Source organism: Typopeltis vanoorti, chromosome 11 (genome assembly GCF_054136105.1).
Source record: "Typopeltis vanoorti isolate ZY-2024b chromosome 11, IOZ_Tvanoo_1.0, whole genome shotgun sequence".
Lineage (NCBI taxonomy): Eukaryota > Metazoa > Arthropoda > Arachnida > Uropygi > Thelyphonidae > Typopeltis > Typopeltis vanoorti.
In genome coordinates, this window is record NC_143559.1 from 55,521,872 (window position 1) to 55,534,244 (window position 12,373).

Genomic DNA, 12,373 nt, shown 5'->3' on the forward strand with positions numbered 1-12,373 from the left:
ATCGATCCTTTTTAATTTTAGTCCCTAGCTTTCAACAGAACTGTCAACCTCAAATTCTTTCAATAGGAAAATAAACACAAAAACTGCTTCTACCTATATAACAGCAGCACATAAATTGTAAGCTTTCTTTAGAATGAATTTTACTTTCCATACGAAAGTATGGAAAGTAAAATTCATTTCATATACATAAAATGTCTGCTCGGTTAGCTGAGTGGCTATGCGCTTTGCAACCATATGCCTTGGAAAGGAGTGTCCTATGTTCGATTCCCGTCAACGACGTGAGGAGCTTAAGCATCTTTCTCAGACATAGCCAAGTTAGCTGGTCTTGGGCATGGACTGCAGGGTTTTTCCTCCTATAAGCAGGCAAACCTTCCCCGTGAACACATCTACAGACGTAGGACACACCAGGAGGCATAAAGCTAGCGACTCTATCCTCAGGATAGGTACGGCTTAGAAGGGCTAAAGATAGTCCAATTACAGGCCACTAGGCCCATTACTGTGAATATGTGAAGGGAAGAGGATATATATAAAATGAGAAACAATAAAAAATTTTTCCAGTTTGCTTTAACTTAGTCCTTGAACTTATTCTTAACTGTCTTCCCTTCTCATTCTCCTATTTCCGACTTGTAATTTCTGTTGTATCTCCATATGCTGATGATACATAACAACCACAATTTTTCTTTTTCCCTGTTTTCTTCTCCTTGGGACAGCTGGCCATTCATATCAGCCATTGTGCTTTATCATATCAGTCAATGCAACTATTGTTGCATTGCCATTACAGGTTCCAGCACTGCATTTCAAATGGCAAGAAAGATCTTTTGATAGTGGAGGAAAGTTATTCATTTATAATTTTTCAATAAAAATAGCAGAAATTCTTTTTTACTTACGGAGGTTCAACAAAGTAAGTTCACTTGATTACTTCCTTTCTAAACAATTTCACTGTACATCTAAGCAAGATTCCTATCTATGTGTGTGTGGGGGACAGTACTTTTGTTTCTTAAGTATTTTATAACACGTATCTTATAATACTTTCTCATGGCATACAAATGTAAACAAAGGCAAATATACATTAAAATAACTACTTAATAACTTATTTCAGTAAACTTTAAATTTAGTTTATTTCTTATTTACATTTTTGGGATATCAGAATATATAAGGATGTATTGCAGAAAGAGCCCGGTAATAACAATGAAAAAAAAAATGCAGTGATTCATCATATCTTGAGAAATATATTGAGCATATTTCTCAAGATATGATGAGATGTCACCTCTTGTGACATCTCATTAGGACTACCACTGATTTCAGCAGTAGAGACCAGTGCCACCACCTCATATTCCTAAACCCATGCTGGCAACATTATCATCTAAAATACTGCAAATTTGCAGTCCATTTTTCTGAGTTGTAGGAGTAATATCTGGGTTTATAATTGGGGATGGGGTTTACATGCTTATGCCAAGGATTGACTAATTTGGGAACTAGTTGAACCTAGAAAAAAAAAAATCTCATTTGTCTCCTAGAATCAGTCATATAACTGTCTTTCTTGTTCTTCTCTCTCTCTCTCTCTCTCTCTCTCTCTCTCTCTCTCTCTCTCTCTACCACACACAGTAGAAGCATGCATTATCATACTAACACAGTCACTGTTCAGCTATTTTATAGGATACTTCAACAATAAGAAAAGAGTTTTTTCTCCAAAATAACTTCACTAATGATCTGTAAATGCCATTTATTCATTTCTTCTTTTAATAGTGTACTTTTTAATATTTTTCTATATGGTATGTTTGCTTTAATTTATTTTTAGATGATAGACAAATGGGAACCAACACCTCGGCATTTTCTCCGACTTGATATAAGATCATTACTTCAAGATGTAGCTATTACTGAAGTAAGTAACGAAAACTGTATATTAGAATTTGGATATCAGTATTTCTTGATAAAAAATATTGATAATTCAAAATATACTAGCAATTCTAGTTGGTTCAAGTTCTTAAACCATTTATTCCTTTATTTGCTTGTTTTAATTTTGTTATTACAGGCATAATAAAATATAACACATTAGGTTCTTGATCATCATAATATAGTGAATCACTGCGGATGTTTTTAAACAATTGTGTGTGTGTGTGTCTGTCTGTCTGTCTGTCTAAATGGTGTAAATAAAGCATTGATTTATGTTAGATATGTAAACAAAGGATTTAGAAAACTTTTGCAAATAAAGTTATTCTGAATAGCTTGGTTTAAGGAATACCATCCAATTTGGTTATATTGGATGATAATAAGGTTGTCATATTTACGAATAATTGTAATGTTAACCAGTGTATCACTTTTTCACTTCACTAAAAAGTTATCTTTATTTGTAATAACAGTAGTGTGAGGTAAGTTTATCCCATGGCCTATGTCAATCTTCTTTACACCACCATCATTACCAAATTTAATCATTTTAATGTTAGTATCTAATGCAGTGGTTCTTAACCTTATCAAAGTCATGGAACACTTGATTATAAGAAAAATTTGGAGAACACCAAAAGCATTAAGGTCATAAAACTAACAATAAAAATATGCATGGACATGCCTTTTATAAAAATGGAACATTTCAATGCGATACTTGAGTTTGTTGGCTTTTGCAGATTTCAGTAATATCAGGTCTAATATGTGATATAGCTACCTGTATCTCTTTGTCTCTATTAGTAAGTCTTAAAACCTTTTTAGTTTTTATATTGGTTAATATTGAGAAACCGAGCTCACCCAAATATGATGTTGAAAACTGTAACAAAATTTTCAGTGTCCTTGTGGAGAGAGGTATTTGGCTTGGACAAAAATCCAAAATTTCTCAAGAGTTATTTCAGAGAATTTCATTTTTAGAGTACGATCTGTTGACAAGGTAACTAATTGTTCTTCTTGTAACGAAAATTCACAACTCGATATATTAACAGTGCCAAATGGATTTTGTATGCAATCATAATTGTGTATTTAAGGAAGGAAAATAACTTGAAATCTTTTCTTTCAGTATTGTTAAATGTTCTGTTATAATGGAAATAATTTTCTTGACATTTTTATTATGGAGCAAAGGAAACATATCTACTTTATTTTTTTCTGATATGTGGTTTTCCCAAAGAGAGAATTTTTTCTGAAAAGCTGACAATTTGGCAATGGATGTCAAAATATTTTCATCTTCTCCCCCCCCACCCTCGATACTTGTATTAATTCTATCTAAGGAATTGAAAATATCAGCTAAATATGCCATTTTGGCACACCAAATATCATTTTGAAGACATTTTAGACAAGCATCTGTACCTTCATTTTGAAAAAAGGCCAATAATTTATTCTAAAATTCGGAATATCACTTTACCCCTGAAAAACCATCTTATTTCAGTGTGCAAAAGCAAAGATTCATACTTGGCTTCCTAAGTTTTTTTAAAAAGGCACGCTTTTAAAGGTCTTGACTTGATGTAATTTACCATATTTACAATTTGGTTTAATATTGCTGGTAATGTTTTTGAAACTAGGGATTCTTTGTTCAAAAAGCAGTGTGTAGATATAATTTTTGGGTTTATTTTCTTTGCAAGGGTAGCAAATCCTTTAATAGAGCCTACCATTGATGGAGCATCATCCAAATTCTGACACACATCTCCCATGAAATTTTAAAATTTTCTAAATATGACATAATAGAGTCAAAAATATCTTTTCCTGTTGTACATTCAGTAATTTCTCTGCAATATAGAAATTGATTCACTATTTCGTTTTCATTAATGAAACAAACGAATCCTAGTATATGAGCTTTACCGCTAGTGTCAGTGGACTCATCAATTTGTAAAGAAAAATGCTGTTTGGAAAGTTTATTGGTAACTATTTTCTCAATATCATCTGACACATGCAACAATAAAAAATAAAATTAATTATATATTTTATTGTATCGTCCAAATGAGGAATTTTCATAATTTCCTTTTTTGCTTCGTTGCCAAACATAATATTTACTATTTCACAACATGCTGATAAAATAAGAAACTGCTTTTTTTGTGGTTTTAATTTTGCAGCAATTAATTCAGCTACCTTATGTGATGCAAGTTGTGCCTTATCGGAAATTTGAAGTCTTTTCAAAATATTTTACTTGTTTAACTTGCATGTCCAACAATCTCTTGAAATAATCTTTAGTTTTTGAATATTATTTCAAGAGATTGTTGGACATACAAGTTAAACAAGTAAAATATTTTGTAAAGACTGTTAAAATTTCCGATAAGGCACAACTTGAATCATATAAGGTAGCTGAATTAATTGCTGTAAAATTAGAACCACAAAAAAAGCAGGGTCTCTTATTTTACCAGCATGTTGTGAAATAGTATGTGAAACATTATGTTTGGCAACGAAACAAAAAAGGAAATTATGAAAATTCCTCATTTGGCCGATACATTAAAAAATAAAATTAAAGATATATCAGATGATATTAAGAAAATAGTTATAACAATCTATAATAGTTATAATTCTATTGGCGTGCTTCGTAGTAAAGTGGCTTTTCAACTTAGCAGGAACTATTATGCTATTAGATAGTTTTTCCCCACATACAAGACACTGGGGAATAGGACATCCTTCCTCACTGGTTCATGTAAAACCGCAACTTAAATATTCATCTGAATATTGTCTATTAATTTTTCTTATTTTATTATGTATAATACTGTCTTCTGTATGAGACGTATTTGCAGCAATGTCATTACTACTACTTCCAGTTGTACTTGCCCCATCATTAATATTTGCCTCAGAATCACGTTTTTGTTTAATAATAAATTTATCCGTTATTTATCCATTTAACTACTACAATGTTAGACTAAATGCACATTAAAAATGGACTGCGCTATTACAATGTCACACAACACAAACCAAACACACATCACTGAATGACTGTATTAGAGATGCTACTCCCCGCTCCTCCTGCAAACACATGACCTATAAACGATATTCTATTGTTTTAGAAGTTAACGCGCATAGCAGTCTTCAGTTGTTAGGATCAGAGTAGCCGATTTCACTCAGAATGTGTCATGTGACATCTTTCACCAGCAGAACACTTGTAACCAGTTCATGGGAGACAAGTGTTCCGGGGAACACGGGTTAAGAACCACTGGTCTAACGTAATAGATTTATGCATCTTCTTCTTTTCACTGGAAGAAACATCAACCTTACTTTGAATTTTATCTGTTAACAAAAATAAAGTAAGTTATAAACAGTTTATAATTCACAGTGAAATACCTAAACACAGAGCTGTAGTGAGAAACAGTGCAGTAAACAAACAGAATCCGCGAAAACTGCGTTAGTTGAGTGACATTAAATCCATTTTGTGAACAAAAAGCAGGGTGTTCGCATAAATGGCTATTGAATATAATTGAAAAGTCATAGTAGTGGACTGTCATAAGTCAGATTATGGTTGTATATTTTTACATGAATAAAATTAACCTGTACTCATTTTAAATGTTTTTTTTTTTTTTCTTCAAAAGTTAAGAAAAATTTTTTGATTCATTAAAGCATGTAAATCTCTAGTCATGGACCCACTCTGATTGTCATCATTTTCTGGTGTATATATATTCTCATGGAGTGTTATAGTAGTCTTAGTTAATATTTCATGCCTAATTACTAATCAAGAACTTTTTTCCACACTAGTCTATTATTTATCAGTTCCATGATTTCATCAGCTCTTGCATTTTTATCTTTAAAATTACTACTAATTGCTTCTTAATTTCAATATAACACATTTATGAAACAATTGTTATCTGAGAAAAAAAAAAATGTAGAAGCACATTTGAACATATTCTGCACTCCTATCATCTACAAAATAGGATGCCAGTTATTATTCTGTGCTTTGTCTGTCACTGTACTGTATTGTGCACTTGTTCATTCGAAGGCTTAGGAAGTGCTTCCCAAAGGCACTTGCAAATTACATGTCTGACAAACGTAAAACTCAACTTCTTAAAAATTAATAAGTCAATGAAACCAAAATAATAAGGAAATTCTTACAGTGAAATGTGGATTTTTCCAAATTATTGATATCAAGTTCCCTTTACATTTTAAAAAAATAAATAAATAGGAAAAATATAAATAAGGACCCAACCATAACTCATTTCACTAATATTCATAAACACACAACTAGAAGTGGACTGCTTCGTGGAGGAGTCACTTAGTTGGAAACCATATGCCTTTTCAATGTGTCCATTTAAACAATACTCTAGAAGTGGTAGCCATCCACATTTCAGTGGTATTTCTTATTAATGTATATTACATTTATAATTACCTGTTTTTCAGTTACATTAAATCATAATCACACATTACCTTAGTACTTGCAATGTGTGATTATAAAAGTATTTCTTGTGGATAACTTAATAGAATACTGGCTGGAATAGTGTAAACACAAATGGGCGAGGCTGGATTGTTGAGCATACAGCAGACTCTCTCTCTTCTTAATATTTGTTGAAAGTTAATTTATCTCTTCCTAATAATGGATATGCTACATTCTTTAATATTCCTATCTACTCATTCTGCAGTGAATCTTGATAGATCAATTTGATCTTCTGTCATTCTACCATATCTCATGTGAGATGTCAAAACAACAGAGGGAATCGATCATTTTCCTGTTCTTGCACCATATTCATATGAACCATGCTCATCTACATGGATTTCCACCACTCCATTGTATCACCTGTTCCATGGTAGATGGGACCTCTCAGTAATAGTACTGGATATTTTCATTGTTTTTACATTCTTTGTTCTGCTTCTCCTGAATCTTTAATGATCTTATTACTGGATCCCAGTTACAACATAACTCGGATTCAGTGCACTGATTCTCTGTTTTTCTTGCATGACCCATGGACATCCTGAAAAAGGCATTCCGAGAGTCTTGCATTTCTTTGGTTCCTGCTTTGGCAAGATGGGTGGACTTCAATGGCCTTGCCAGGATCACTTAGCTAATGGTATTGAAGTTATGTCACTGCATATGGTTTTAGGATTGTCCCAATGCTTCCTGCACTAGTAGTAACTGATTTCTGCTACCAACCACATTTATTGCTTGCTGGATAGTGGGCAAGTATGTTTGACAACATGGAAAGAGGGATTTTGGCACCAAACTAAAAAATCCCTTTGAACAAATCCTGCATCAAAAAACTTTCAAAGGCCCTTAAGATTCCAACCAAGTACAGATACTGTTGATAGACATATGATAAGATGAATAGCAAACAGACTACTTCAGACATGCATATTTATATGCTCATTCACAATATGCCCACCCAGTATTTCCTCAATATCCATAAAACTGGCGCAGAGATGAGAGGGAAAATGTCACTCATTATTGCAAAAGTTTAAGGATTGGCAGGATCTCCGAGGACCATTAAAATCTGTATTCTGGTGATATTCTTGCTGAAACATCATTCAATAAAACTAGCCTTCAAAATATTGTTACAAGTAATATACATTGGAATGGGAAGAACTGGAAGAACCTTGATGGCCTAGCCCAGGAAATATGTTTAGAACTTAAAGGTAAAGGAGTGAGTGACAGCTAAGAGATAGATCCTAAATGGATTGTCATATATAGCTTTTACCAGGAATATCATTCTTACTTTTCACACAAAAGCATCCAATATCATAAAAAGTGTGATATTTAAACTGTCATGTTAGGCTGTCCCTGTCTAATAAACTAAGATGATTTAAGTATCTGAAACGTAGGCATGCCCAAACAACTTGTCATAACTCTACTATCTGTACTACATCAGGCACAGATAGCCCTTCTATTTTTGCCTGATATGGTAATGAAGACCACAATAAATCTTGTTTTATAAAGACTTAAATGAATCAATTGTGAGGAAGCCCATGTAGCCCAATCCCATGCATACAAAAGGTGCCAGGATGAAAAAGAAATACAAAACATAAAAACCAAACAAAATGTATCACATTAGGATTCATAGAGAAAGCTAGCCAGCCACCAGAACACTTGTCTTGAAATCCTCTTATTTTGAGTATGTGGCAGGTAAGAAAATATAAAAATAAAACAACATTGTATGTTTATATCTCCATCCAGTAATTTCAGCATACCTGAACTTTATGATCATGAGTTCTTTTCTGTGGAGTGCATTAGTTGACTGACCCATTGCGATATTATTCCTGGAGCAGCTTTCAAAATCGTCCTGCTCTGTGAGATCCCACTTGTTAAAAAAATTATAGCAAGGACAGCATGGAAAGAAAACCTCAACATCCTCTAATCATAGAAAAATATGGATAGTTCTGAATCCACTGGATGTAAACTAAACCTGACAACAGCTCCTGACATAATGATGTATGAATCATTTTTCTAGAGGAAACAATTATCATTGGCCTTCATATTTCCCAAAATGTATTTATAGATTTAGCCAGACCAAGATAATCCCTCAGACATTGGACAAGTTCCACAAAGCCAAATCTTAGAAATATTGTAATATTGAAATATTGTTACAGTGGAACTGTTTTGGATTCTTCCAAAATAATCACGATATCAAGGTTTATCTGCAGAACACAAATCTATCTATTTCTGTCTACAGGAGATTTAAAATCTAGTGACCCCCAGCCCTAGGTAGTTCACTAAAGTTTGCAAGGACAATACTGGAGACAGACCTGCTTGTTGCTATCCTGGGCTGCCATACTCCTTTTCATTGCATCTGGCTTAATACTGTTCAGGAAATGGTAGCCATATTCCTATTATTGCAATTTGTTATTATAATGTGTTTTGTTTATTTACCACGTGGTTCTGACTTGACACTTATGACCTTGGGAATCTGATGTTGCAATTGCTTCAGTCCGCACTTGTTATGGGTTGACGCAATTTTTAACTGATGGACCCTCGAAGTGGAGGAGGTTATGGGTTCCGAAGTATGTTGTCATACCCTTGAAAAAAAGTATCACTTATATTCCCTAAGAAGAAGATGGACAGAAACTGGAAATCTTCTTCTGAAAGTCAAACATATCCCATCAGGGCTGCCAATAAGTGGAGTGCTAATATTTAGGTGGTATTTCTGAGCTAATCTCAAATATCCTCAAGAAACAGTCTAGTACTTTTGTTGTTTCTTATCAACAAACTCCTCCCGGTTACCTTCTAACAAGGATAAATGGACCCCCCCCCCCAAGTTTGTACCATGTTCCCTGTGACTGTTATCTCTTTTACTTGTGACACATTGGATCTTCTGTGGATAAAAAGACTACAAGAACACCAGTCACATATCACTTATGATATGCCTGAGACTTCATATTTAGCACAAATAGATTTTATGCTGACCATAGAATCTTCTTGTCAAGAACTATTCTGCTTCAAAGTTGTCACTTAATTTGAATTCAAGGAGGGGCTGAAGTGTTACTGCACTGCCCATATTTGAATCTTCTTGTCAAGAACTATTCTGCTTCAAAGTTGTCACTTAATTTGAATTCAAGGAGGGGGCTGATGTGTTACTGCACTGCCCACATTTGAATCTTAATGTCTGCCTCTCCTTAGCAAAAGTTTGAAAAAGTCTTTATTCTTATTAGTCATTAGGAGTAGTTTTTAAAATTGCATCCTGCTATCTCTGTACAATATTGTGCTAGTTTGTAGCTCACGCTGTTTTGAAATCCATTGTTGTTTTTCTACTTTCCTTGAATTGTCTAACACACCGAAGGTGATCTGTTAGATAGAAATATTTGTTAATAAAGTTCTTTATTAATTTTGCATGTTTACATGTTTCGATAATTCTTTCTGGTTTCATCATCCTTCTTCTCTCCAAAACAGGAAAGAGTGAACACGAGCAACCAGTTACTGACCTTTTGCTATGACAAATAGCATAAAAGATTAGAGAAAATAGTAAATGTGAGAGTTTTCTATTTAGAAAGCAATGTCTTCTCTCCTCTCTAACACCTTATGTGGCTTTCATATCATTCAACATTGGACCCTTTGATCTGTTTAGAAACATGTATAAGAAATGCATTCCTCAAACAAGAATATCTGGTTTCAGTTTTTCGACGACATGAAAAAAAAATTATGGTACAGCCAGGAGATGTGGTATATTAAAAGATCTTTATAATTTGGGTCTCAGTGTGCATGGGGAATATCTTTCTGTCCTTATTAAAAACATGCCGTGAATGCCAAGAACATCACCTGCATTGAATGATAATATTCTTCCATGGCAGGTTTGTACTCTGTTATTTTGCTGTGCCAACTGAGGAAGTCACATATTCTGACATCAGACAGAGCAATTTGCTGTTAATTTCCTCTATGCTGATATTTCAAAATCTTAAGATTTTTTTTTTTTATTTCAAAAAATTAGTGACAAAAATTAATTCTTGGCCAAAGAACAGATGGAGGGAGCTGGTGGAGGAGGACTTGAGGATGAAGAACTTGAATGTGGTTACAGCCCAAGATAGGAGGATGTGGAGGAGACTCACTAAAAACAGTGATCCTACTTAAGTGGGATAAGCTGTAGAAGAAGAAGAAGAATGACAGAAACTTAAATTTACATGAAATAAATTTATTAGCTGTAAAATTTTTGCCTAAGCATCATAGAAATCCTCAGTACAATAGCAATAATGGACCACAAAATAAAATTATCATTTACAAAAAGTGCCACTAGAGCATTAATAAGATGACAGACAGTCAGTATATTCCTTGTTTTTTTTTTTTTTTTAATTACAATTATATAATCAGGAATTTGCATAATAGTAATATAATAATATTTCCCATAAAGGGGATAATTGTTGGCTATCAACTGTTTTGATGTAAAAAGTTCTGTCAATGTAGAAAGGTCTAATAGTTTTCTTTATATAACCACTCTATAAAGAATCTACTTTTAGTCAAGATGACATGTTCTGCTTGGTCAGACTGCTCAGGTTCTGATACTGGATATAACATTTATGTTTTTCATGAAGGATGTCTGGAGATCTGCCAAACTGTCCAAAGTAAGAAAACTGCAGGAACAGGGAATCATCTCTAGGAGAAGAAAGGAAGGTAGAAATCTTCCTGACAGGATAAAAGGATCTGATAATGTTGAAGTTCTTGAGTAACAGATTGATTTGGAAGAAAATCAAGAGAGAAACTATTTAAAATCCTACAGTTATATGGTGTTAATGGGGCATTATATCAAGCAGTACTTAAGTCTTTATTTGAGCAGTTAGAATTGAAGGAAGTACAGGAAGATGATTTTAATGTTAAATCTGGTGTCAGACAAAGATCTACATTATCCCCTTTGTTATTCATTATCTATATGAACCACATTATGAAGGAAAGTGGTATTAAGCCTGATATCAAAATTGGAGACATTAATGTCAGCTCTTTGCTTTATGCAGAATATGTTATACTTCTAAATAAATCTGCTACAAGTCTGCAAGATTCCTTGACTAAACTGAATATCTTCTGTAAGATATTTAGTATGAAAATCAACAATGAAAATAGGCAGAAGCACTGAAAATATCAACTGCATTGTGAATGGAGAACCTACAGAACAAGTAAGACATTTCAGCTACTTAGTCACAATTTTTAGTGAAGATGGTAGATTAAATATGGAAATAGAATCAATAAAGCTGGTATAGTAGGAAGTCAACTGAATAAATTTATATGGAATAAGAGAGAAATTAGTCAAAACACTAAATTAGCCATATACAAGACAGTGTTCAAACCAATTTTAAATTATGGATCTGAGAGCTGGGTTAGAAATAAAACACTTGACCAAACAGACCACAGATATGAGAGTACTGAGAAAGATTAGGGGCATGAACAGATGGCATCAATGCCAATATCATATTAAAAATGAGGATATTAGGAAAGAACTTGACATTGTTAGCATCCAGGAATGCGCCAGCAGAGCTAATCTCAGGTGGTATGGTCATTTAAACAGAATGGGCGAGGAAGGATTAGCAAAACAAGTGTTCTCTGCCAGGTTGACAGGACTTAGAGGAAGACTAAGATATAGGTTGATATGGTAAAAAGTGCCTTCGAGGATAGAAATATAAGACATGATTATGTTGGAGTCTTGACAGATAGCAGATTGATTTGGAGGAATAGTGTTGATAGGAAGTTAGGAATGATGTAAATTTTTCATGTAGTACAATCATATCCTGTACCCCCCCTTTTGAGGGTACATGTCAGGAATTTGATGATGATGGGTATTGTTTCTAGAATAAACTGACTAGTTTTGCAAAAATCAAGTAATTGGATAAAGAAAACAACTTGGATTAAGCATTCTCTGATAAACTATGAACAGTACAAATATAGGGTATTGATTGGGATGAGGGGCTTTAGATATGCATAGAGCATTGCATCACATCTCTTGGAGATTTTGTTAGTTGTTAGAAAAGTTACATCGTGATAAGAGAGATTTTCTTCTAAATAGAATATAGTGGCTTTTCCCCATTCTTT

At 33.6% G+C, this 12,373-nt stretch overlaps 1 protein-coding gene across 7 annotated transcripts in view; it reads left to right on the forward strand.

Moving 5' to 3' along the window:
* Positions 1 to 12,373, forward strand: part of LOC150101595 (uncharacterized) — a 427,246-nt gene that overhangs the window by 233,727 nt on the left and 181,146 nt on the right. For all 7 annotated transcript variants that reach the window (XR_016549078.1, XR_016549080.1, XR_016549079.1 and 4 more), the window contains one exon: positions 1,799 to 1,882. Coding sequence is in view for 4 of the 7 variants with exons in the window: in XM_090400964.1 (XP_090257090.1) it covers positions 1,799 to 1,882 (84 nt within the window). In the remaining 3 variants the exon portion in view is untranslated. The remainder of the gene's footprint in view (positions 1 to 1,798; positions 1,883 to 12,373) is intronic.